At 46.8% G+C, this 27,155-nt stretch overlaps 2 protein-coding genes across 2 annotated transcripts; both read left to right on the top strand.

The window, feature by feature from the left end:
* Nucleotides 1-46: 46 nt before the first annotated feature.
* Nucleotides 47-8,319, top strand: fam171b (family with sequence similarity 171 member B). The gene is made up of 9 exons (XM_056588451.1): nt 47-71; nt 176-211; nt 2,971-3,204; nt 4,176-4,268; nt 4,659-4,817; nt 5,420-5,590; nt 6,096-6,206; nt 6,573-6,696; nt 7,050-8,319. Exons 1-9 carry the CDS (start codon nt 47-49, stop codon nt 8,317-8,319), a joined length of 2,223 nt encoding a protein of 740 aa, XP_056444426.1.
* A 3,920-nt stretch (nt 8,320-12,239) lies between these two features.
* On the top strand, nt 12,240-26,853 carry LOC130381406 (calcitonin gene-related peptide type 1 receptor-like). The gene is made up of 13 exons (XM_056589026.1): nt 12,240-12,437; nt 17,081-17,141; nt 17,490-17,625; nt 17,871-17,981; nt 18,630-18,742; nt 19,481-19,572; nt 20,589-20,715; nt 21,212-21,365; nt 21,753-21,813; nt 22,266-22,332; nt 22,922-23,128; nt 23,458-23,499; nt 24,481-26,853. The coding sequence occupies exons 2-13, from the start codon at nt 17,088-17,090 to the stop codon at nt 24,706-24,708; spliced, it is 1,392 nt and encodes a 463-aa protein (XP_056445001.1). The 5' UTR covers nt 12,240-12,437; nt 17,081-17,087; the 3' UTR covers nt 24,709-26,853.
* Nucleotides 26,854-27,155: the final 302 nt, after the last annotated feature.

Genomic DNA, 27,155 nt, shown 5'->3' with positions numbered 1-27,155 from the left:
AAGTTCAGAGTGGCCAACGGTCGACGGTAGTTTTAAGAGTTTGATAATGCCTCCAATGAGGACGACCAAGTGCAATAACGCGGCTAACTGACTATGCTAATGATAGTTTTAACCGACGCGCCTCACGTTTTTATTAGGATATTGAATATGATTCAGGTGTGTGTGAGTGTGTGAGGTGTGTTAGCGGTGGTCGGAAATACCACTGCTAAAGGCTGCTATGCTGCTACAACGATAATGTCCTTGCTTTTCATGCAAAAGTGTGTGTTTGTGTGTGTGTGTGTGTGTGTGTGTGTGTGTGTGTGTGTGAGTATTTAAATGCAATATTATTTAAACTGCCTGAATGTGTTTGTAAAGTGATTCAACCGTCCTAAAAGTTTCCAATTTAATAATGTACACACAGATTTATCTATTTTTGCGCACTTTATAGTTGTATTCCTGCTATGACCACTGCACTGATTGTTACTCTATGATTTCTTTCTTTTTCCACCACTAAGTATGTTGATTGCACTAATTTACCCCCTGTCCTAACGATGCACTTTGTTTTATAATCCACCTTTCACACTACCTTGATAATTTTGTTACTACGTCAATGATTGAGGGCAAAGTTTTAATAAAGCATTGAAGTACTCTACTGTTATTGTCCAGAAGTTCCTACACGTGTTTGTGGCAACATAAATGCAAGAACACGTTCTCCCCCTTCATTCATTGCTATCAAGCACTTTATAAGTTGCATTCTGGTTAAAACCATCTGTTCAGTCTGTTCATTAATCTGTTTTACTGCTTACGACGTCTCATCCGGTGATTATTCATAATCCATGGGAGTTATGAGACGGATCAGGTGTCGCAGTTCCACCTTCACACCACACGGCGGCACTAATTGAACAATTCAAGTGTTAAATGTAAAATTAACTATAATGGACCTGATATGTTTCACACTAGTAATACATTGTTTTTAATTGTATTGATTACATCCATTTAATGAAAGAAAATATTTCTATGTATATTATGTAGCCTATACATAAATATTTTACAGTGGGCCTAAAGTCTATATATTTGCACGCTTTGCATACTTATGAAAGAGATATGAAAGGTAAGCCTGCGATTAAAACGGGAAAGGGAGGTCGTAATGATTATTCGTCTCCTGAAGCAAATGAAACCAAGTCACTTTACTTTACTGTAATTAAAGTAAAGTTGCTTAATGAAGATCTCGTCTGTTTTTTATTATAGTATTTTATTTTGTGAAATGCAAATTCTCAAAACAAGCACACCCTCTCACAAGGATTCCCGGGTTAAGCATCGACGCGTCTCCGTGTCTTTTAATCACCCATATCGCGCGTTCTATGACGTCACACATCTCCCGCCCCACGCGCCCAGCCTCAGCACCAGCAGCGCCTCGCCTCGCCTCGCCCCTCCAGGAAGGTCACGTGAAGACTGCAGGCCATCACAACAAAAGACCCCCCTCAAGCGAGCCGTATCCCACCTAGCCTACCTACCTACCTACCTGTGTCCCCCGTCCCCCCCTCCCGAGTACCGGTCCCGTTTACGCCGTTATGTCTCTGGGTGACGGTTCGCTCTCGCCATGCCTGCGGAACGCCACCAACCCCACCTGCTACTGTTGTTGTCGGTGGTCTGGAGCGGGATCCTCTGCCGCGACACGGATCCGGTGAGCGCGAGCCTCCCCTTACCCTCCGAGGACAATGCCAGTAGCAGCATCCCTCCTCCGAACACGACCTACCCGGGACACCGGAGCGCGGAGCCCGGGTCTCCACCCCAGCCAGGTAGGCGAGGCACCAAGCCCTTTGATCTCACGGTTTGGGGCCGAGGAACGGCAGAAGAAAAAAGGAAATGGCATCAAGCGGCTCATGAAGCAATCACATGTCGTTTTAGAAATCAGGGCTCGTATAAACACATAGGTGAAGATATATTGTGCATTTTTGTGCAATGAAACAATACGCTTCCACCAAACAAACATAGATAACTACAGGCCGTATGATAGCAATGATATCAACCTCTGTGCAGAAAGACGCACAGTGCAAATGCATGCTCGGGAGAAAACGCTGACTCTGATATAAAAAGAGAGGGTCATTTGCTCGTTATTCCTCAGCCTGATGAAACGGTTGGGATTTCATAACGTTGTGTGGATTCACCACCCGCGTTACGTGTAACGGTGTATCGTTTCGCAGTGTGTTGGGAGGATTAGGGGCTTTACTCTGCGGCCACGGGGGTTGTGATATGGTAATCACGGCGTTCCCCTAGCTGAGGAATAGCCCTTGTGTTGTGTAGCCTGATTTATACGACACCCGCCCGCTCCGCTGGTTCTTTGTTAGGGGCCCAGCTTCACGGCGGAGCGGCCCCACCACTTCCGCACACACACACACCCACGCGCATGGACGCACACTCGTGCACACGCGGGCACTCAGCCGCGCGCACACGCAAAGAGGGGAATCACAGACGGTGGCCCTTGGTCGTTAATAGCCCCCTGTCGCGTAAGGACTGGGCGGTTGGGCCAATCAAAACACAGCATTTTAAATGTTCTGCCCACACAGACCATAAAGTGTTAATCTATAACCGGCAACGCTTCGAGTACAGGTCGTGTTTTGATTTTGAATGGCAACGACTGTAACCATTAAAGCACATACATAGTTGTGTCTCCTTGACCAATATGCCCCCTAACTCCTACCTGCTCCTTAATGACATGTTTCCCGTCATATTATCACTATAATAGTCTCTGTTTACTAGGGATAAATACTAGTAATAACTGGAAAAGATAGTTCCTGAATAAAATGTGTAGGCTGTAGTCTGTATGTGTGTAATATTGTGGGCATGTATGCATGGTGTTTATGTAGGTCTGTCTGTCTGTCTGTGTACACACACAGTGTGTGTGTGTGTGTGTGTGTGTGTGTGTACCGCGTCGTACCGCGAACCAAACCCCCTTTTGCTCGACCTCACCGTCTTCCCCCCCCCCTCCAGAAGCCCGGTTCACCCTGAAGGCCCTGGTGCGGGACATGTCCACCCGCCGCCCGCTGCCCGGGGCCACGCTGGACGTCTACGCCGGCCGCGCCCTCCGGGCCAGCGCCAGGGCCGGCCCGGCGGGCGAGGCCCTCCTGTGGCTCCCCTACGGGCCCCGGCTCCACCTCACCCTGCTGGCCCGCGCGGAGGGCTACGTGCCCACCACGCTGCCCTGGGAGACCGCCAGGAGGCCGCGTGAGTGGGGCGGGTGACGTGCTTCACCACCAGACGCGAGCGTGATTGGCCGTTAGGAGCCGTTTTGAAAATCGGCCTCTTCTGACATCGCAAGTGGGCGTGTCCATCGAGATGGACACGCCCACTTGTGATGTCAGAAGAGGCCGATTAGCCGTGACAAGGCGTTTGAAAATCGGCCTCTTCTGACATCAAAAGTGGGCGTGTCCATCTGGATGGACACGCCCACTTGTGATGTCAGAAGAGGCCGATTAGCCGTGACAAGGCGTTTTGAAAATCGGCCTCTTCTGACATCACAAGTGGGCGTGTCCATCGATGGACACGCCCACTTGTGATGTCAGAAGAGGCCGATTTTCAAAACGACTCGTCACGGCTAATCACACTCGCACCTGGTGGTGTAATATGTCACCTTTTTAAGGTTTTCTTCATGTCGTGGTTAGGTTTTGATAATCATAATAATAATCATAGATTATTTTGTATTGTGTTTTTCAAAATCACAGTGCTTCTCTTGATGGGGTCTGGGTTCAAAGGGAAGGTCCACCTGATCAGGGGCCGGACAAACGTGTATGGGCCCCTCGGGGGCCAGACAAAGCTTCATGGGCGACCCTTGTAGTTTACCTCCAAATGAACCTGTTCAGTAGATGCCATTAAAGGAATGACAACACGCGTCCACTACACACCTACAGAATATCTATCAGGAAAATGTCAAAACATTGTGTATTATCATACATCTGAAAGTTAGGTTATAAACTCAGTTTTAGAAAAGGCTGTGTTGTCTTTGTCCAACCACAACACTAAGAGGTTGAACGCCAGGCTGCCATCTACTGGTAGCTTCCCATGCTTTCACCAAGGCATGGGGTGTGTTGGTAAAGCATCTGTCCAACGCTCGGCTGACCTGTAGGATGTATATTCCCTCCTGCACGTCCTGATATATACTTTTTATAAATCGGTCGTATGCGTGTTCTGTGTTGCAGTGTTCTCCGCTGTCACTCTGGGACTCCTCCCGCAGAACCACGGAAACATCTGGCTGTTCGATGACTCCCTGATCATCACGGCAAAGCTGCCAGGTAACCTCTCCTCACCTTCTTCAGTCAAAGAACAAGCTCCCCTCCCCTTGACCAAACCTAAACGATTTATATGTTCCTTTTGTTTTTTTCCCGACCAACCGAAACACACGCTTGCCTCAACCAACCGAAAGTTGTGGCTTCGTCTGTCTCTCAAAGGGATGCTTTTTGTATATTGTCATTCAATACAGTATTTTCCATTTAAGTCTTTAAATATACCAATGAAAACATCTGACCTGTTAGCATGCATATATAGTGTGAAAAAAATATTTAGTTTTTTTTTTTTATGGTTACCAGTTACCACTACACCCAGTTTGAAAACCACGACTAAAAGAGGACGAGATTTCAGCCTAAGAGGTCCTGTTGCTCAGATACCCGTGTGTGTCTCTGCAGACAGTTCTTCTCAGCCCAGCGTGAAGTTCCCGAAGGACCTGCTGACGCTCGCCGGGAACGCCAGCATCTCCTCGTTGAGCGCCTACCTGACGGTGCCAATGCACCACCTAGCGAGGGACTGCGCCAACTGCACCCCCGCCATCGTCGGCAACCAATCAGGTGGCCTTTCCCGTCCGCTACGGCTCAAACCTGACGGATTCATGCCTTTCCCAACTGCGGCATGGGAATTGCATTCTAAACAACTTTTCCATTGGGATACAGCCCATAAACAATATTCATACAGTGAAAGGAAAACCAAAACCGTAAGACAACATATTATAGCTAAACGTGATGTAGTGGGGTTACTGAGGAGGGCTATAGATGATCCTGGGCCAAAACTCGACGGAAATGCACAATGTTTTACAAAGCGACCCGTTATTGGACAATTTTGGTTACCAGGAGAAGCCAATCAAACACTCCGGCTGCACCCCCCCAAAATCTGATTGGAGGGAGTGGGGGTGGCTTGTGCAACAGAACGAATGCCTGAACCACACAGCCAGTAGTCGAGCAGAATACCTTTTTAAAACGCAGCTAGTAGGTGGGATCTAGCTTAAACGCAGTGTTTGTGTTGAGATTTGTGTCGTTTCTATCCTAGTATTTAGGTATTTGATGTCCCGTACTGTCCTGTGGTGTCGGTTTTGCACACTGAGCCCATGAAGACGCAGTGTACCGAAGGCAGGTTCCCACCAGGGTCATTGAACCCATGTCTCTGCGGTGTGCAGCCTACAGGAACACGGAGCTGAGGCCGACGGCGGCCCTCAGCGTCCGGCTGTGCTCCGGGGCCGACGAGCTTCAGGTCAGGGGCCCGATCCACCTGAGTCTACCTCTCGGACACAACACCGGCCTCAGGCCCGCGGACACCCTGCCCGCGTGGGCCTTCAGCAGCCAGACAGGTACCCCAAAACAGGCTTTTAGTTTTCTGCTCCAAAACTCACATGTGTGTCTCCCATTTGCAAATGTACGGATTAGGACCATATGGGATGTATTTCTTTATCAGTTCTTAGTTTAAAATCTGAATTCTGAGATTAAAGTCAGAAATCTGTAGAGGAGTACTGCGAGACGAGTACAGCTCAATACGGCTCAGTCCGGATCGCGCACACTTTTTGCGGTGGAAACGCGAACCGTGTCGCACCTTTGCATCCCGAACTGACCCGCACCCTCCGGTGGAAATGCGCCATTAGCAAGAAAACAAAAAGTCTAGGTTTTCTTTGATTTTACGTTATTTATGAATTGCAGAATGTCATATTTTCAACAATTATACTAAATACATAATTTGAAATCATTGATTGTGTTCTCTGTTGTGGTCCCCCCCATGAACAAACATTTCATTTCAAACTCACTACAGTCTGTTAGTCTGGCGTGGCATGAATAACGCATCGGTACTGCTGTGGTTTTCAGGAGCCTGGGAGCAGCAGGGTCTGGGGATAGTGCAGAGGGTCGACGGCCACTTGGTCTGGACCTACACCGCCTCCCACCTGGGCTACTGGATCGCCGCGCCCTTGCCCACTGGTACGCACCGTCTGGAACTTTGGTTGTTTTTACTTTTTATTTGAAATGCAAGTTTGATTACCTCTCCGAGATGGCCACGGATTCCCTTCCCTTTTAAGGTTGGACGATCCACCCAGTACTAACACTCATGGTACCAGTCCTCGTTCTCACTGAACACTGCCCCGTTGCTCAGGGCATATCGTCCACCATATTTAAGTCAGGATTTTGTGTATGATCAGTTTGTTCTGGTTGTGTGTCGGGCTTCACATCATAGATCCTCATTCAACATGGTGACTCAATCCTGATCCTCTTGTGTGAGCTATGAAGTCGTCTACAGCCCTGTGCTGCAGCGACCTGTACTGAAGCCCGCTTCCCCTTCTCCTCCAGATTACAGGGGACTCGCAGGTTCTATCGACTTCCTGTCCGACCACAACTTCCTGCTGGTCGGCCTCTTCGGGGCGACCGTCGCAGTCATCATGGGCTTCCTCACGGTCCTGGTCTGTCACTGCGGGTAAGAAACCAGAAGCGGGTATATCAGCCAGACATAGGGGGCACCCCGGTGGTTCGCCGGGTAGAGCGGGTCCCGTTAAGGCTCAGTCCTCATCACAGCGAACCGGGTTTGATTCCTATCTGTGGTCCTTTGCTGCATGTCCTCCCCTCTACCCCCCATACCTTCATGTCTCACTCACTCAAGGATAAAATCTCAGAAAATAAATCGTCAAGAAGAGATGTAAGGGAGACACACGCAACAGATTTGAATGGAATCGTTTCTACGTTTGTAAAAACGGAAAAACACAACTCTTTGGCTCACTGTGGGGCCATCGGTCAGGTTCTAACCCGATATTTCTCCCGCGTCGTCAGGAGTTCTCAGCGGGCGCCGAGGCGGCGGCGACGGCGAGCTCGCTTCTCCAAGCTGACGGTCCTGAAGAAGGACCAGACCACGTCGACTCACATGGAAGAGGGGCTGTCGTTCCAGTCCGGCGAGCACGGAGGACGCCCCCCCCACCACAGCGTCCCCTGTGACCCCTCCTCCACGCCCAGGCACATGGCCAACTACAACATCTACGTGGAGGACCCCGGGGTCCGGTCGGCCGCCCATCACTACCAGAACCTGGCCTCCTCGGACCGGAGTAAGGGCCCCCACGCTCAGTCCCACTACATCAACAGTGACCAAGTGGCTCGGCTCCAGGAGACGTCGGACCACCAGAAGCCCGATCTGTTCTTCCAGGACAAGCTGGTCCACCTCTACAACCAGCCCGTGGCCATCATCCAAGCCGCCGAGCTCTTCGGCTGTCCGGAGCCGAAAGGCTCTGCCACCTTCCCCCGTAACGGAGGAGAGCACGACCCTAACCTAGATCCGGCGAGGAAAGGGGGCTTCCCCCAGACTCTCCCCAAAGGCCACCAGCCCCAGTCGGCAGACGACCCCCGGCAGCCTGACCAAGACGACCCCCAGCCCCTGCAGACGCCTCCCCAGGGCCAGGGCCCCAACGCCAACGTCTGGGGTCTCTACAACAACAAGAACAACCTCCTGGAGTCCTCGGTGTCGGTGCCCGGGACGCTCAGCGAGGCGGCGGCGGGCATGGGGGCTCCGGGCGAGCTGCAGGGCGTCTCCGAGCGCACCCTGCTGGAGCTGGGCAGCGGCAAGGCCTCGGCCGTGCCCCCCCGGGCGTGGTTCGTCTCCCTGGAGGGCAGGCCGGCCGCCAGGGTGCGGCACTCCATCATCGAGCTGAGCGGCCACCGGCGGCCGAACAGCAGCAACGACACCAGCCTGGACTCGGGCGTGGACATGACGGAGCCCCTGCCGCGGCGGAGCGTCAGGGCCTCGTCGCTGCCCCACCGCACCCGGGCCGCTCGCTACGGCGAGGAGCCCGACCTGAGCAGCAGCGAGAGCGGCACCACGGCCACCTGCACGCCCGAGGACCCGTCCCTGAGGAACATCCTGGACGGCAGCGTCGGCGCCATACCCGACATCCCCGAGGAGAGGGACGGCCCCGGCGCCTCCAGCGCCCGGGAGGACAGCGAGTCCCGGGAAACGCCGCCGCCGCCGCGCCGCCTCCGGAAGGTCCGGGAGAAGGGCAGGACGGAGAAGAGGAGCGCCAAGCAAGGGCACCGGCCGATGAGCAAGCCCAGCTAGGAACACTCCCCCCCCTGCGTGGTCCGACGGCTGTCTCCGACCCAAACCCCCGTCGCGTTTCACACAGGTATCTTTGTTGGGGTTTTCGGGATTGTGCAACCTTGCCAAAGAGTCCCTGAGTTAGGATGTAGCTTTTCCGTCGATTTCTCCTTTTTTGTTTACGGACCACGGCTGTCTTCCCGTGCTTCTGCTAACACCCCGTCGCTCACCAGCCCCTTGCTGCACACCAGAGCCCCCCCCCAGTATGTCCGCGACACCCCACCTTGCGTTTTTTACTTCAGACCACGAACAGCAACAATTAAGGCCAAAGGATTGACTGCCATTTCACGGACTAGGTCGTTGGTCCTCGTGCACTTAGTCCTCACCAGAATTGCCTGCTGATGGTCAGTGGATTATATCGGAGCCCATCTGATTCTGTGGGCTGTACTGCCTCTCTTTCTAGACCACTGAGAATCAAATGTCCAAATATTAGCACCAGTGCTGCCAGTAATCCGAGACTCCGGGATGTCCAGTTCAGGAAGACAACTGCTGAGTGGCACTGATGTTTGGAATTGTATTTTCACGAGCTGAACATAACGTTAAATAAGTCCCCTCTCACAGTGATCGTTAGCAGGTTTGTAAAAGTTAAAACGACGGGCCCTCAAGATTGTCTGACGACCTCATTGAAATATTCAACTGAAAGTAGCGTCATATAGAATAATATATATTATCCCATAATATGAGACTCTTAAATATCAACTTCAAATCAGGATCTTTTTTTGCCGGATTCCGGTCCTGGAAGGTTTCTCCGCTCCAAAGTCCTCTCACGACAGAGCATGACTTTGTTCCCAAATGCATGGAAACAAAACTGGTGTATTGTTGGGGACTGCCGTTCAGAAACGCTGGGTATCTGCTGTTGTGCTACTGGTTTCACGTCGAGATGATGTCACTTCACCGATTTCATCCTGTAGCTAGGACTAGGGAGCACTGCTAATTGTTCTCTCAACCAATCGGGTGTCGGCCTTGATGGTGGTCGTTAATCCAGTCCAATCACGGTCTAGAAGGTCTCCACTTGAAACACTCGAGTAAACACTGCACCCATAGCTTCAATCAATACATAATCAAGATTTTGATCAACGACACGAGGACAGCAGTGGCATGCATCGTTTTATAGGGCGCTTAAGCAAAATGTACTAAAGTTTACGATACATTTTAACGACGATATAATTGTGACGTTTTTACAAGGACACAGAGACACAACAGGTCTCCAGTAGATTTTGATAATTAACTTTCTACCTGAGAGCGTCTCTGAGTCAAACTTCTAGATCCGTCCTGCCCCTTGAACAATGTGCTCAGGCAAACAGTGCACAGTACACTTTAAAACGCCTTGCTCATACACCTGCACCGTGCATTAGAATACCTTATGTCCATCTCCATTGTGTCGCCTTTGATTCACCAACAAGTTTACCACATTCTAGATATGAAATTGACATTCCAGTAAGAAACTCAGTTAACTGCATCAACAAAATGTATTATTCTAGCAATATTACCCCAGTAATACAATTCTAAATAAAACCCAAAACCTGCCATATTTAGTCTTCCTAAACTGTATTATTCCCTTAATTAGTTTAAATATAACTTATTTGGCTGGGTTGTAGCCATTTTATGTATATACATGCCTTATTTTATATGTACAGACTTGAATAATGTAGATTGTGACTGTGGTTAATAGTTTTGTGCCTACTGTTTTTGTTTTTAAAGACTGTTGTGTTCAGTTGTGTACGACGATATTGTTACCTGACTGCTGAGTCCAGTGAATGGACGCTGGTTAATGCATTTGGGGATTCGCTTGAGAAGGAAGTCCTCTCTGACAACGTGTGCGGCATTCTTCATACTTTAAAGGTGACATAGTATATACCACCAGATGTGAGTGAGATTAGCCATTACAAGTCGTTTTGAAATTCTGCCTCTTCTGACATCAGAAGTGGGCGTGTCCACCTAGATGTGTGCTTGATAGATCAGTCTACCAGCCTACCCTGTGGACCGTAGCAATCGTTGCTCATCCATCCGTCGTACATCTAGGTGGACAGGACACACCTACTTTTCATGTCAGAAGAGGATGATTTTCATAACGGCTATTCACACCCACAGCTCGTGGCATGATATGGGACCTTTAATGTAGCAACAGGTCCAGTTTGGACCCATTCACCACTTTGAATGTATAGAAAACACACACCTGTTGCTACTGTACCAGCTCAGCCTAAACTAAAAAGACACTGTACCCACTAACCTAGCACTATGAGGACACTGCACATGCTACGCTAGCAGTATGAGGAAACTGCTAAGCTAGTGCTATGGGGAAACTGTAAATGCTAAACTAACGCTACAAAATATCCTGTTTTTGCTAGCCTCAATGTGGCCACCACATCTGCTAAACTAGAGTATGTTTTTTTTCTGTTCCGGCTTAGCTAGCACTACAAGGACACTAGGCTAGCACTATGTACCTGCTAATCTAGTAGAGTAAAACAAAGTCTGATGCTGCTTATATCTGTCTTGGTTTCATTGTGCTCCCTACTCTTCTCTTTTGATGTTTACCGATCCGTCCGCAGTGGGAAAGTATTTGTGTTTATGTCTGTTATGACGGTTGTAATCAGGGCTGCCAAGTTTTCATTTGTTTGGGGCAAGCTGAAGATGTGACTACTGACACCCATTCCCCAAGTGTCCTAACTTCAAATCCTTACACAAACCATAAACCAATCACAAGTGGTCAATGATCACTTCTAAACACTGGGTATTGGACTTTTTGACCCACACCAGACCCACAGAAACCCCTCCATTGCTGCTTTATCTGCTTTTTAGGAGGCAAAACCTGATCAACTTACTTTTTAAATCACTGCATGAAAACTCGAAAGTCATGTGGATGATTTATGTTCAAAACATGCCCATAGGTCTCGAGTTTGTATCCCCCAACCCCTAACAGATATCATACAAAGCCACATGCCTTTGACCAAAAAAAACATGTATGGATTCATTAAATTAGGTATGTTTATGTTATTATATGGTTATTATCTGTTGAATGTGTGTTGAATTAAGTTTACAGTAACCCACGCTCCATAAAAAAATCGAATTAATTAGTTTTTTACAAACTTGTTGGTTTTTGTGCTGCGGTGCCACTAAACTGACTTAAGTGTTTTTACTGTAGCATTTTTTTTTATAATTCGATGTTAAAGTTATCACCAATACGCATGTGTTACTATGTAGGCAGAAATAAAATAAATCATTAAAAAATCATAAGAAATTGTTTTCTACGGACTCATGATGTCCCTTGGTACCTCTGTGCGGATTTTCACATTATTTGAGTGCATTCATTTGAAATAATTTGATGTTAAAAACATCCCCTGTGTGTGTGTGTGTGTGTGTGTGTGTGTGTGTGTGTGTGTGTGTGTGTGTGTGTGTGTGTGTGTGTGTGTGTGTGTGTGTGTGTGTGTGTGTGTGTGTGTGTGTGTGTGTGTGTGTGTGTGTGTGTGTGTGTGTGTGTGTGTGTGTGTGTCCCCAGTAGCAGTTTAGAAAAATATAGGAGATAGCGTATAGAAAAATGTCACACATTGACCTTCTGCCACCACTAGAGGGAGTCGTTTCTTAGCAGAAGGCAGACATGAATCTAGGGGTGTGACTTAATTCCACACCACTGGTGCATTTTTAACAACACTCGGCTAGTGTTGATTTTGAATATCACCTTTCCTCCTGGAGCAAACTTGAGGCATTTTAAAAGGAAAAATGAAAATAAACCAATGCGCCAACATTTCTGGTCACCAAAGATTTGACCAAAACCAACTTGTTCACAGCGATACCGTCTTTACCTTTTAAAGAGCGCTTTATCTATTTATATACTAGACCTGTAACGGACGTAATTAACGTGGAGAAAGGGCAGGCCAGTGTGACGCGTTGAACCCACAAGGCGTGCGTGTGACGTCAGCGCGGACTGCTCATCCTCCTCGCCTCTCCCATTCCACTGCTCCGTGCGGGACAGTCTGCGTTAGGGCAGTGTGCGTTGGGACAGAGCGGAGGGTGCACGCCCACAGCTGAAAACCCTCAAGGAAATTGCCGAGTTTTTTCGCAGGGGAGCTATCAATTGAAAGGTAAAGCCACGACAAAACAATATTTTGAAGACGTATTAGGATCTAAATGTATCAGAAGTTCAGAAATATAACGAAAGTGCTGGAGTTTCGTTTAGGCTAGTCCAGCATTAATTGATCAGGAAGTTGATTAATGGACCAAAACTTGATTGCCTAGTTAATAGCAATTATATAACTCGCTAAGACAATTCTCTCCTCATCTCTCTCGTCTCGCTATCTTTTATCTCCCTTTCCTCCTCTCCCTCCCCTTTTACTCTCATATCAGATGTTTTTCACGTCAGTAAATATATTTTCGTAGCACATTAAACCGAAATTAGCCTTTAAATAACGTATACCTAATGTTTTACAACAAATATTTGTAGAATATAAAAACCGTATTTGTATTTAAACAAAATTAACCAATTATCTTATTTGACAAGCAACTCCTAAACGACAGAGCTGATTTCCAGAAGGTAGCGTGGAGGTTTCCCATCTGTTGGAATGTAAAGATTTCCAAGAAGGAAATGCATCTTTAAGGGAATGCTGGGTTAGGCAACATAGTTGTTCACTTAAACAGCTGCTCAACATCCTGGCTTTAGTACTTTAGGTTTCCTGTTTTTAAATAAGTCCCGGAGAATTGAACAGGCTTCAGATTTTAGCAGAAGTGTGAGAATGTGTGAAGCATGGAAGGAGGGAGAAGAGAGAGACAAAGAGGGAGATAGATAGAGAGAGGGAGATAGAGAGAGAGATAGAGAGAGAGAGTGTGTGTGTGTGTGTGTGTGTGTGTGTGTGTGTGTGTGTGTGTGTGTGTGTGTGTGTGTGTGTGTGTGTGTGTGTGTGTGTGTGTGTGTGTGTGTGTGTGTCTGGTGTGTGTGTGTGTCTGTTGTGTGTGGGTGTGTGAGAGAGAAAAAATGTGTCTGTCAGTGTGTGTGAGTCTTGAACCCACAGTTGGATTGGGTTTTATTGTGCAATGCAAAACAACTTTAATGGCTTTGTTTTGGATGTTTGTAAACTGCGGAGCGATGATTAATTCCTCTGATTGAAGGTTCTGCGGGGGATCGGGGAGCCTAGGAACCGTTGGAGGAAGATTTAATGTAAAGAGACAGAACCTACTCCACCCCCTCTGCACTTAAAGACTGTGGATGTTGCCTATGATAGCCCATGCGTTAACATGGCTCTTGACATCTGTTCTCCTACCGGTTTTCACATCTGGAGATGATATGTTGTCATGTTTCATTTGTTGCCAAACACACTCTGACCTCGAAGATTGTGCAAGACAGATGCACAAAAAAACACACACTTTTGTGCGTGTCACTCCCACCCTACTGACATGCTGTGTACCGAGGTAGGGGCTCATATCGTGGGGCGTATATTGAAACGAGAAGGGATTAAGACGTTAAGATCTGGTTACGTTAGGGTAGGGGATGGTTGTGATAGGGTTAGTGTTAGGGTTAGGTATCTTTTGGTAAGGGGTAGTTGTTGTTAGTTAGCTGTTACAGATGGTTAAGATGAAGACCGACATGTTTTGGTTAGGGATAGAGATTGGTAAATTACGGATAGAGATGGTTTAGTAATGGCTAGGTTAAGGATAGAGATGATTAAGGTAGGGCAACGTTGGGATAGAGGTTAGGTAAGTGCTGAAGATGGCTAGGGCTTATTTTGGGATAGGGATTATTAAGATAGGACTAAGTTTGGGCTCAAGATGGTTAAGTTAGGGTTCCTGAAGGAATAAAGACGATTAAGTTAGGGCTGTAGATGGTTGAGTTAGGGTTCCTGAAGGAATAAAGACAATTAAGTTAGGGCTATCGATGGTGGAGTTAGGGTTCCTGAAGGAATACAAATGATTAAGTTTGGGTTGTCTGGTGGAATTAGGGTTCTTGAAGGTATAAAGACGATTAAGTTAGGGCTGTCGATGGTGGAGTTTGGGTTCCTGAAGGAATAAAGACGATTAAGTTTGGGCTTCAGATGGTTGAGTTATGGCTCCATAAGGAATAAAGAAGATTAAGGCCCAAATCACATTTCTACCCCTTACCCCTCCCCCTTCAAAACAAGGGTGAGGGGGAAGGGGTAGAAATGGGATTGGGCCTACATTTGCGCGAGAGATGGTTAAGTTATGGCTAAGTTAGGACTAGAGATGGTTAAGATAGGACTAGAGATGGTATAGTTAGTCCTGGAAATGGTTAAGTTAGGACTAGGGATGGTTAAGTTAGACGAGAGATTGTTCTCCTGCTGCATTCTGGGAGTGTGGCGGGCTGCTGGGCAGAGGAAGTGTTGACACTTTATCAGTTCCTCTTGTCCTGGTAAAAATACCCCCGTGTGTGTGTGTGTGTGTGTGTGTGTGTGTGTGTGTGTGTGTGTGTGTGTGTGTGTGTGTGTGTGTGTGTGTGTGTGTGTGTGTGTGTGTGTGTGCTCTAGTGTCACCAAACTACCAGCGACTGCCGGTCCGCCGATGACTGGAGATAGTTAGATATTAGGTTAGAGCTGGTTAGTTACTAGGTTAGAGATGGTTAGGTACTAGGTTAGAGATGGTTAGGTACTAGGTTAGAGATGGTTAGGTACTAGGTTACAGACGGTTAGGTAGAGATGGTTAGGTACTAGGTTAGAGATGGTTAGGTAGAGATGGTTAGGTACTAGGTTAGAGATGGTTAGGTACTAGGTTAGAGACGGTTAGGTACTAGGTTAGAGATGGTTAGGTACTAGGTTAGAGATGGTTAGGTACTAGGTTAGAGATGGTTAGGTACTAGGTTACAGACGGTTAGGTAGAGATGGTTAGGTACTAGGTTAGAGATGGTTAGGTAGAGATGGTTAGGTACTAGGTTAGAGATGGTTAGGTACTAGGTTAGAGACGGTTAGGTACTAGGTTAGAGATGGTTAGGTACTAGGTTACAGACGGTTAGGTAGAGATGGTTAGGTACTAGGTTAGAGATGGTTAGGTAGAGATGGTTAGGTACTAGGTTAGAGATGGTTAGGTACTAGGTTAGAGGTGGTTAGGTACTAGGTTAGAGGTGGTTACTAGGTTAGAGATGGTTAGGTACTAGGTTAGAGACGGTTAGGTACTAGGTTAGAGATGGTTAGGTACTAGGTTAGAGATGGTTAGGTACTAGGTTAGAGATGGTTAGGTACTAGGTTAGAGATGGTTAGGTACTAGGTTAGAGACGGTTAGGTACTAGGTTAGAGACGGTTAGGTACTAGGTTAGAGGTGGTTAGGTACTAGGTTAGAGGTGGTTAGGTACTAGGTTAGAGGTGGTTAGGTACTAGGTTAGAGATGGTTAGGTACTAGGTTAGAGATGGTTAGGTACTAGGTTAGAGGTGGTTAGGTACTAGGTTAGAGCTGGTTAGGTACTAGGTTAGAGATGGTTAGGTAGTAGGTTAGAGGTGGTTAGGTACTAGGTTAGAGCTGGTTAGGTACTAGGTTAGAGCTGGTTAGGTAATAGGTTAGAGATGGTTAGGTACTAGGTTAGAGTTGGTTACTAGGTTAGAGATGGTTAGGTACTAGGTTAGAGGTGCTTAGGTACTAGGTTAGAGGTGGTTAGGTACTAGGTTAGAGATGGTTAGGTACTAGGTTAGAGGTGGTTAGGTACTAGGTTAGAGCTGGTTAGGTACTAGGTTAGAGATGGTTAGGTACTAGGTTAGAGATGGTTAGGTACTAGTTTAGAGATGGTTAGGTACTAGGTTAGAGCTGGTTAGGTACTAGGTTAGAGACGGTTAGGTACTAGGTTAGAGATGGTTAGGTACTAGGTTAGAGTTGGTTACTAGGTTAGAGATGGTTAGGTACTAGGTTAGAGACGGTTAGGTACTAGGTTAGAGATGGTTAGGTACTAGGTTAGAGACGGTTAGGTACTAGGTTAGAGATGGTTAGGTACTAGGTTAGAGATGGTTAGGTACTAGGTTAGAGGTGGTTAGGTACTAGGTTAGAGACGGTTAGGTACTAGGTTAGAGGTGCTTAGGTACTAGGTTAGAGGTGGTTAGGTACTAGGTTAGAGATGGTTAGGTACTAGGTTAGAGGTGGTTAGGTACTAGGTTAGAGATGGTTACTAGGTTAGAGATGGTTAGGTACTAGGTTAGAGTTGGTTACTAGGTTAGAGATGGTTAGGTACTAGGTTAGAGGTGCTTAGGTACTAGGTTAGAGATGGTTAGGTACTAGGTTAGAGACGGTTAGGTACTAGGTTAGAGGTGGTTACTAGGTTAGAGGTGCTTAGGTACTAGGTTAGAGATGGTTAGGTACTAGGTTAGAGACGGTTAGGTACTAGGTTAGAGGTGGTTACTAGGTTAGAGATGGTTAGGTTCTAGGTTAGAGATGTTTAGGTACTAGGTTAGAGACGGTTAGGTACTAGGTTAGAGATGGTAAGGTACTAGGTTAGAGATGGTTAGTTATTAGGTTAGAGATGGTTAGGTATTAGGTATTATGTTAGAGCCGGTTAGGGTTAGAGATGATGCGGGTTTAGGTAATGATAACATGGTTAGGCTTGGTGTACGAGATGGTTTGGTATAAGTACATAGATGGTATTAGTTGAGTGATGGTTAGGTTTTAGGTGAGAGACGGTTAGGGTTAGGGTTAGTGATGGTCAGGTGTTTGTTTAGAGATGGTTAGGGTTAGGGTGAGTGATGGTTAGGTTGTAGGTAAGAGACGGTTCGCCCTGTTAACACGCCTTTCCGACTGTCCTCAGAGTTGCCATGACGACCAGGGCGGTGACGGTGTCTCTGCTGATGTGGCTCTACCTCAGTCAGGTAAACACGGCCGATGGAAAGACGGACGTGTGGAAAAGAACGAGGCCGCAAAAAAAATTAATGCAGAATTTGGTATCGCTGAAGTTAATTTTAGTGTGTGTGTGTGTGTGTGTGTGTTTGTGTGTGTGTGTGTGTGTGTATTTGTATGTGTATGCCTGTGCGTGTGTGTGTGTGTATGTTTCTGTTCCTGTGTGTTTTTGTGTCTGTTTATGTGTGTGTCCGTGTCTGTGTGTGTGCGTGTGTACGTGTATCCCCTTACGTATGCTTGTGTGTACGTGTGTGTGTGTGTGTATGTGTGTGTGTGTGTACGTGTGTGTGTGTGTGTGTACGTGACGCCTCCACTGCCAGCCTGCTGCGGTCGCTAGCTCGGAGGCTAACGCCGCGGAGTCCAAACAGACCAACCATCACCACGGCGGCAACCGGATCACCACGGCGCAGTACGAGTGCTTCCAGAGGATACTGAAGGAGTCCCACCCCCAGACAGGTCACTTTACGCCCACAACACAGCAATACACACACAGGCCGTCCAAGGCAGTAAACCACCCCCACTAGGCCATAGTACAGGGTACTTAGGTTACTAGCAGTGTTTGTAATAACTCTTTGTGTGTGTGTGTGTGTGTGTGTGTGTGTGTGTGTGTGTGTGTGTGTGTGTGTGTGTGTGTGTGTGTGTGTGTGTGTGTGTGTGTGTGTGTGTGTGTGTGTGTGTGTGTGTGTGTGTGTGTGTGTCAGGCCCGATGTGCAACAGAACCTGGGATGGGTGGCTCTGTTGGGACCAGACGGAGGCCGGCTTCACCACAGAGCAGTTTTGTCCGGACTACTTCGAAGACTTTGACCCTAAAGGTCAATTCCCTCCTCCTCCTCTCCCTTATCTCCTCCTCCTCTTTCTCCTCCTCCTCCTCCTCCTCCTCCTCCTCCTCCTCCTCCTCCTCCTCCTCCTCCTCTCCTCATCTCCTCCTCCTCCTTCTTCCTCTTATCCTCCTCCTCCTCCTCCTCCTCCTCTCCCTCATCTCCTCCTCCTCCTCCTCCTCCTCCTCTCCCTCATCTCCTCCTCCTCCTCCTCCTCCTCCTCCTCCTCCTCTTCCTCATCTCCTCCTCCTCCTCCTCCTCCTCCTCCTCTCCCTCTTCTCCTCCTCCTCCTCCTCTCCCTCTTCTCCTCCTCCTCCTCTATACCTCCCCCCCTCTCCTCCACCTTTCTCCCTCCACCTGCTTTTCACCCTCCTCCTCTCCTCCTCTTCCTCATTGTCCCCTTTTCCTCCTCTCATCTTCCTCCTCTCCTTTTACCTCATCCCCTCCTCCTTCTCCACCTCTCTCCCTCCTCTTCCTCCTCCTCACCTCTTCCTCCTTCTTCTCCTCCTCTCCCCCGCCTCCCCTTCCTTCCCCTCCCATCCTCCTCCTCCTCCTCCTCCTCTTCCTCTCCCTCTTCCTCCTCTCCTCCTCTCGTCCCCTTCCGTTACGCCAGATGGTGACCTTTGACCTTTTCGTTGACAGCGATGGCGTCCAAGGTGTGCACGGACGAGGGCCAGTGGGGGCGCCACCCCGAGAGCAGCCGGACCTGGACCAACTACACCACCTGCAAGACCCACACGGTGCAGGGTCACAAGGTAAGCCCCCCCCAAGCCCCTAACTCATCTAGCCCCCCAAACAAAGCTCCTACCCCACCCGCCCCCCCCCCCCCCCCCCCCAAGACTCTTCCCCATCTGGCCCCCCCAAGCCCCTAGCCCACCTGACCCCACCCCCCCCCCTAGCCTAACGTTGTATACACACAATACCATCAGTAGATCACCCGTCGACGCCATTTTGTTTTTAAGACTTGATAAGTAGATTGCCGAACACAGAGCTTGCGTGTTGCTGACGGATGTCACAAGCTCTGTGTTCGTCAATCTACTTATCGAGTCTTAAAAACAAAATGGTGTCGACGGGTGATCTACTGATGGTATTGTGTGTATAAAATGTCCTTTTTAATAAACAATCTGTACACTTACAAAGTTCTCAATGCCTTGTTTTATATGTTAAGACCCTTATTATACTACTAAAGAAGTGTCGGGCTACTTCTAGCCTTTTAAGTGGTTGAAAATAGCGATTTAGTTTTTACCATAACCAGTACCCCCATCGTTCCAAGTTTATAGCGTTTTGATAGAATCGGCTAAAAACAGCCGACTGAAGAAAGCGCCTATATGCGTTTTTTGTGCTCCAAAACGAACGTTTCAACTCGTTATCATACAAAACATATCCCAAATCCATTTTGCACCGGAATTACCCTTTAAATGAACTAAAAAAATCACGGACAAAATGGACGTCTTCTAATTTTCCCGCCTTTTCCTTCTCCCCTTGTCCTCCAGACTGCGATGAACCTCTTCTACCTGGCTCTGCTTGGTCACGGCCTGTCTCTGACCTCGCTCCTCATCTCCTTGGCGATATTCTTCCACTTCAAGTAAGTGCCAGCAACGACGTCTGAGGGCTTCCATCACACGCTAATAAATAATACACATTGCCATAAAAAGTCATATTTTAAAGTTGATCTTAAAAAAAATAAAAAAAAGTCTAATAGATGGCTTAGGCAGATAGTCGTTATGGAATGTGAGAGGCACTCTGATTGGCTTAGGATATAGTCAATGTGGCACAGTTAAGGAGAGTAGACTTTGGAGTTAGGAGAGAAGAGATAGGTTAGATATCACAATTTTGAGAAAAAAAAATACTTTTCTCAGGCAATTATGCGATGAGGCGATTATGCGAACGATCTTGAATTATGCACGTATTGCAAAACATGGAATTACGGCCGCAGAGGTCGTGTTCTGGAGGTCAGGATGTCAGGAGGTCAGGAGGTCAGGAGCTCTGGGCTGAGCTGTGGAAGAGTTTTGAAGGAATGTTTATGTCTGTCTCCCGGTGAGCGATAGCGGTCAGGGAAAGTGTGAGGCTGCCAAACTAAACAGTTTCAACATGCTAATGGCTCGGCTGGCAATTGTTCCCAACAATGGACAATGCCGGGACGAGGAAGAGCCAGGAACACACGCGCGGTCATAAGAAAGAGTCCCAGAGATACTTCCTCGCTTGTTTTAAACACTCACACACTCGGAGCGTGTTGAGTCAACGCCCGGTCGGGGAGAACACAGAATACGCCTGCCCTCGGAAACGCCAGTTTATTTGTACAGCACGTGTGTATTGTGAAGGGCGGGTTTATCGCTGCTCCACGTGAAAGGATGAAGTGAAGTAGAGTATAGATGGAAACGAATAGTGACGAAACAGTAAAACAATCATTTTATGATGCCCACTAAAAAAACCGATACTGGAGTATTAAGACATTCCCCGGTGAGTATAGTATTTATCGTTTACATCCCAGTCAGTCAGTCAGTCTCTCTCTCTTCCTCTCTTCCTCCCTCTCCCTCCCTCCCCCCTCTCCTTCTCTCCCACACTAACAGTGTCTCTCTCTCGCCCCTTCTCTCTCTGCAGAACGTTAAGCTGCCAGAGGATCACACTCCACAAGAACCTGTTCTTCTCCTTCGTGCTGAACTCGGGCATCACCATCATCTGGTATACCACGGTGAACAACCACAACGACCCCATGCAGAGTAACACCGTGGGTACCCGAGCACCACCCTGCATGTTCTGACACTACGTTACGTTAGATGGCTGCTTGGTTCACTCCTGAAAGGAGACAACGGCAGCGCACATCAGTAAAAAAAAAGAAGGGGAAATAGAAACATACATGAGTGGACTGCAGACAATGAAATATAGATCTGTCTAAAAAATGTATATACTGTTAGTCTCATAGCATCATTTGTTTCGTCCTATTTTAAGGTTTTCTGACACATTTTTTGCACAACACATTGGTTGATCCCAAAGACAGCAACTATCCGTTGAGCGTTGGTGAGACGGGAAGTTGAACCCTATATACACATATCCCCTATATACACATATCCCCTGTTATGATTGGTTATGTCCTGTGCCCAGGGGAGTTAAAGGGGTTGTAACTGGTTTTACCTGTGCCAAGGAGAGCTATAAGGTTTGTGATTGGTTGTGTCCTGTGCCCAGGTGAGCTATAATGGTTCTGATTGGTTGTGTCCTGTCCCCAGGTGAGCTGTAAGGTGATCATGTTCATCCACCTCTACCTGATGACGTGTAACTACTTCTGGATGCTGTGTGAGGGCATCTACCTGCACACGCTCATCGTGGTGGCCGTGTTCGCAGAGAAACAGCATCTGTTGTGGTACTACCTGCTAGGATGGGGTAAGAACCCAAAACCTCATATGATAATAACTCCTGGAAGAAACCCATGACTTGATGTGGGATTATCTACTGTAATGGGTCAGGAACCTATCATTTCACAGGATACCTCTGCTGCAATGGGATTAGAATATACAACGTGGGACTCACTACTGGAAACGGGTTTATGGGCCAGATAGGATTAAAGGTTGTGCGTTCAAGTCCCCAATGTCCACAGTCTCTTCTAGGCATACATCTCCTTCTCATGAATTACGTTTCTATTCAAAAACAATGCATAGAGAAAGCAGGTAAATAGTAAAGACCCGATGTACACATCCAATTTCAATGTGAAAGCAGCAAGGTCATTTTAAAGTGTCGCTCTATTGTAACGCAACTCGTTGGAACTTGCAGGTTTCCCGTTGGTCCCAGCCCTGATTCACGCGGTGGCCCGGTACTGCTATTACAACGACACGTAAGCCTCTGGGCCCAGTGCTCCTCCCCTATCGATCACTGGTAGAACACAACGGTAGCTCATGTCCATGTCCGGCCCAAGCATGTCTGCATGTACTGTAAGGAAAGTTTTAAAGTGGGAAGTTTGAACAGACACAGACAGACAGAGAGACAGAGAGACAGAGAGACAGACAGACAGACAGACAGACAGACAGACAGACAGACAGACAGACAGACAGACAGACAGACAGACAGACAGACAGACAGACAGACAGACAGACAGACAGACAGACAGACAGACACTATTTCACTTCCTGTTCAATAACAAAATGCCTGTAAAACAGATTCTGGCTCAGAATCTAGTCGTTCTGACCGGACTGGTTACATTCGGCCCCGTTCAATTTGTTCAGATTCTACTTTTTTCTGAGTGTTCTTTGTGTTCTGATTCGATGTTTTCTGCACCTGCCGCCTCAGCTGTTGGATCCGATCGGACACGTCACTGCTCTACATCATCCACAGTCCCATCTGTGCTGCATTACTGGTAAGGCGCGGCAGCTAACGGACTGCGATGGGCGGAGCCCAGCGCAGGCCCCAAGCAGCACAGAGTTCATATAAATTTGAGTTTCACACTGACCTTTCAGCGATGCTAGTCGCTAACCAATCACGTTCAAATAAGTTGTCGTGTCCTCGAACATATCATAACGAATACACCGTTTTATTGATTACTAATTAATAAATACCCCACTATAGTGCCGTACAGCTACAAGAAAACAAGGAAGGAAAACAAATAGTTTGCATTTCGGAAAATCAGTCCTAATTTGAGATTCCGCAACGCCTAGCCTAGCGCCTACACAGACTGACTCAAACCCCCGACCTAACCCAGCCTACACACACAGTCTCCCATGCCCAGCCTAGCCTAGCGCCTTCATAGTCTGTATCCAAAGCTAGCCTAGCACCTACACAGGATGTATTCAATGCTAGCCTAGCGCTGGAGCTGCCCACACTTGGTCCCGCTAGTTCTTCCTACAAAATGTGCAAGCGGGCAAACTTCCCATCGATAGACATAAATGCACCCATGGTCCCATTTACGAGCAAACGTTGACATGACCGGACTTGAACTCTCATTCCAGGTAAACTTATTCTTCCTGCTCAACATCGTGCGCGTGCTCATCACCAAGCTGAAGGTGACCCACAAGGCGGAGTTCAGCCTCTACATGAAGGCCGTGAGGGCCACCCTGATCCTCATCCCCCTCCTGGGCATTCATTTTGTCCTGTTACCCTACAAGGGCCCCTCTGAGGTGTACCAGTACGTCATGAACATCTTCATTCACACCCAGGTGAGGACAAATTACGCTAAACAGATAAAGAGAAAATAATACAGTTATGCTAAGTCAAAGAGCCAAAGTTCATTTAATAAGCTAAGCTACAATAAGCTAAGCTACTACAAGATGAGCTAATATAAGGATATATTTGCATAGGATAAACTTGTATAAGATAGTACAAGTTAAACTTCATAGATGGGAAAATAATAGTTCAGCCAACTCAAAGAGCCAAAGTTAATTTCAACAAGACTACCCAGTACTGTCGATTTGGTCTTATGCTCTTATGAACAATGGCCGATCAGTTAAAGAGATATAATGATCCTCATCCTGTTTTCGTCCTGCAGGGTCTTCTAGTGGCCACCATATTTTGCTTCTTCAACGGAGAGGTAGGTGGTTCTGTTTGGTTTAGTAGTTGAATTCACTCTGCTCGAAGTTACATGAAACATTAAGGTTGTGTTCGATTTAAGGTGTTGTGTGCTTCTGTTGCACTCTCCAACGTCCAGAGGATTACATAAAGGGCCTCGGAGGGACAGCCCGGGGGATAAATCAAACAAACCCTAATTCCCTGATCCCCGTCCAGCTCTTTAAGGAGAGTGTGCCTTCCTGGCATCAGTTGGGAAACACAGTGGAGTCAACCAGTAGCGCCATGCCAACAGGGTTCAAAACATGCTCCAAAAAACAATATTTCTAATAGGAAAAGGTAATTGTTCGCAGTTAAGTGGCAACTGCGACTGCGAATAGAGAGCCAAGATAACCCCTAACTCAAAACACGGTGAAGACACAGAGCAGTGCAGCATTTCCACTTGCATTGAGGGCATTAAGCAGACGCTTTTATCCAAAGTAACTTAAAATACTTACATTTGTCAGAAGAAAGAGAAACAACAACATATCACTGTCGGTACAGACTTAGAATATCTTTATTTGAATTAGAATTTGAATATCTTTATTGTCATTGTAACAAGTACAACAATTTCCCTTAATACATAAATTAATTAATTAATTAAAACTATTAAAATAGTCAACTTAAGTGCACTAAAAAAACACATAAGACACTCCCACACAAACATTCACATTCCACTGTTTTGTAGTCTGTTTGTTCTTGTTTTCGTGGACCTGTATCTCCTGCCTGATGGCAGCAGTTCAAACAGATTGTGACCGGGGTGTGATGAGTCCTGCAGGATGGATTTGGCCTTTTTTTTTTTTAGCTAGGATGTTCATCGAATCAAGTGCCAAGCAATAACAATTGCTAGGTTAACTCACTCTCCCTGCACAACAAAAGCTACACATGAATCCGTGCGCACGTTTGAAGAGATACGTTGTGTGTTGGATCGGCCTTTCACCGGCCCCTTCTGCCTCCTGGTCCCCAGGTCCAGACGGTCCTACGGAGACACTGGAACCAGCAGCGCATGCAGTTCGGCGGCACCTTCGCCAACGCCGACGTCTTCCGCTCCGCCTCCTACGTGGCCTCGTCCCTGACGGAGGTGCACCGCTGCTACAGCATCGAGAGCCACACAGAGTACCTGAACGGCAAGAACTACCAGGACATCCAGACGCCGGTGCACACCATCCACAGATCGGACATGCCCTTCGCCTGAGCCACCGGCCACCGCAGCCCCGACGACCACCCCTCCCAAAAAAACAAAACGTCCAATCAGAGACTCAGACTCCATGGTTAGATATCTAAACCAATCAATCACAGGGTGGAGTTACCGTTCCTGTGAAGATTGGGCGTCAAGTGTCATGGCGGCCAGCTCCCACCACCTGTGTACTTGAAGATGCGTGGGAAATTTGTGTCTTGAAAACAACAACGTCACACTTGGGTCAGAATCGACATCAGCGGGAGACATTGCGTGAATTATTTGACATATTCCTTTATATTTTCCATCCCGACGCTTCACCCAAGGCCTGCCTCAATGATCACAGAGCCTGGGAGGGCTTCTGAGGGAGATATTCAAGATAATTTGAGTCCAATGTCTCGGTTCCTATAGTCAGAATAAAAGTTTGTAAATATTCACATGCTCTAGAACAGACACACTGAAGTGAGAAGCTGCCAATCAGCTCATCGAATGGAGCTAGCCTGCTTCCCGTATTGGGGATCGAAACTCGACAGAAAGCATCTACTGTAAACCCAACACTGGATTTTAACTGGACAGATGTCTACCCTTGGATTACTGGATTCTTGGGGGTTACGCAGGGCGGAACCTTCAAACAGTGCACCGAAAAGAAAAAACAATGTCTCAATAACTACTTATATTGGATTATTTGAAAGGTCACATGGGTAACAAATTCAGGCAGGTCCCTGATCGGTATGCAGATAGATAAATACATTTAGGAAGTAAATATGAAACATGAAAATACAGAACATTTATTTTCGTTTTTTTTATTGACTTTCCCTTTATTTATTTCTATGTGACTTTACAAATGCTCTAATAATATCAGACACTCGTGATAACTATTTATGAGTTTGTTTAATGACTAATTTGTTTTTTGGAGGGGGTCAGCCCTACACAGTCTAACACTGACCCCCGTCGTACAGGAAGAGAAATTAAATCATTTATGTTCCTATATATCCTTCCAGGAACACTTAGCAGGGCGTGGGTAGTTTTCAACATATCATTGTCCATATCTGCCCGTTTTACTTCTGAGAACAATAATCATGGAATACTAAGTCAACTTCGACGGCTAACAGCCAGCTAAAAGATATTATTTTGTACTTGAAATATGCATATGTTTTATGTTAGTGAAAGCAATGAATACAATCATTACTGTATTAAAATCACTGAAATAATATAAAAGCATCAAATTTGTGAGAACTTTATATGCCAAATGACAATCCAATTCCCAACTGATTCCATATTAGTTTGAGTTATTCCAAGATGTATCCTTATACTTATAGCAGTTATACACAATGGGACAAGTGGACAATACAGTGAATATGGAAATAGAAAAGAGACATGCACAGATGCCCAATATTATTTATTTTTTTCCAAAATTCCAAAATTCTGGAACAGTGCCAGTGAAAACAACAGGACGTAATGCAGAGTTGGACTAAGCTTTGTGTCTAATGCAATTCCTTAGGGATAGCCGTATTGGAAGCTAACAAAAAAAAAGTCCTCATGTAGCGATAGCACATTCTGGGAACTAACAAAATAAAAGTCCTCATGTAGCGATAGCACATTCTGGGAACTAACAAAATAAAAGTCCTAATGTAGAGATAGCACATTCTGGGAACAGAATGAACAGTGGCCGGCTAATCTTTCAAATATCTTTTAAATTCCGCTTATTGTTATAATCACAGCAAAATAGAAACTACGAACACGGATTGAATAAGTGCATATCAAATCATGTGTCGATGCGTCAACAAACACTTTTATAATAACTAAATTCCCATTAACGAAGTCCACCATGTTGGATGTTGTTCCTGACGTCAAGTCGGACAAAAACCAGAGCACTGAAATGATACCAAATTTCCGACCTATATTTTAACGTATATATGTTATTTTTTTAACAAGTCGGAACTCGAGTTGTCTTGAACGCAGCATTAACCCCCTCAGCGAGAGCCATCTGGTCAATCAGATGCCCCCAGCCTTGTCCTCGACCTCCCACCACAGCGGTGGCGGCCATTTTGTGAGTTCCACTCGCCTGTGGTCCCAGCTGGGGACGCAGACTCCGCAAACACTCTTCCTGTTTCTAAGAATACATCGCCATTGACCTGAATGTGTTCCCCCCCCCCAGTGTACACGGATAAACTGGCGTACTCTCACTGTATGCCTCCTATCCAAATTTTGTGGACTGAGATATTATACTGTGGTGTCTTTACATATTCCAGAGTATTGCATTTAGTCGCGTCATAGGACATGTTGTGAATAGAAGAGTGTGAAAACAAAAAAACTGTAGCAAATACCAGTATACACATATATTATGGCCAACACCAGTAACAAGCTCACTAGGGGATTCTCTTGGCTCTGTTTATCTTGTAGTTCTAGTGACGTTTAATTACAGTCAACATTTGGGAAATGGTTAAAACACTTATAGCTGAGGG

The sequence above is a fragment of the Gadus chalcogrammus genome, chromosome 4 (genome assembly GCF_026213295.1).
Source record: "Gadus chalcogrammus isolate NIFS_2021 chromosome 4, NIFS_Gcha_1.0, whole genome shotgun sequence".
In the NCBI taxonomy this organism is placed as follows: Eukaryota; Metazoa; Chordata; class Actinopteri; order Gadiformes; family Gadidae; genus Gadus; species Gadus chalcogrammus.
The sequence above is the reverse complement of the archived record's forward strand: the minus strand, read 5'-3'. Positions and strand labels throughout refer to the sequence as shown.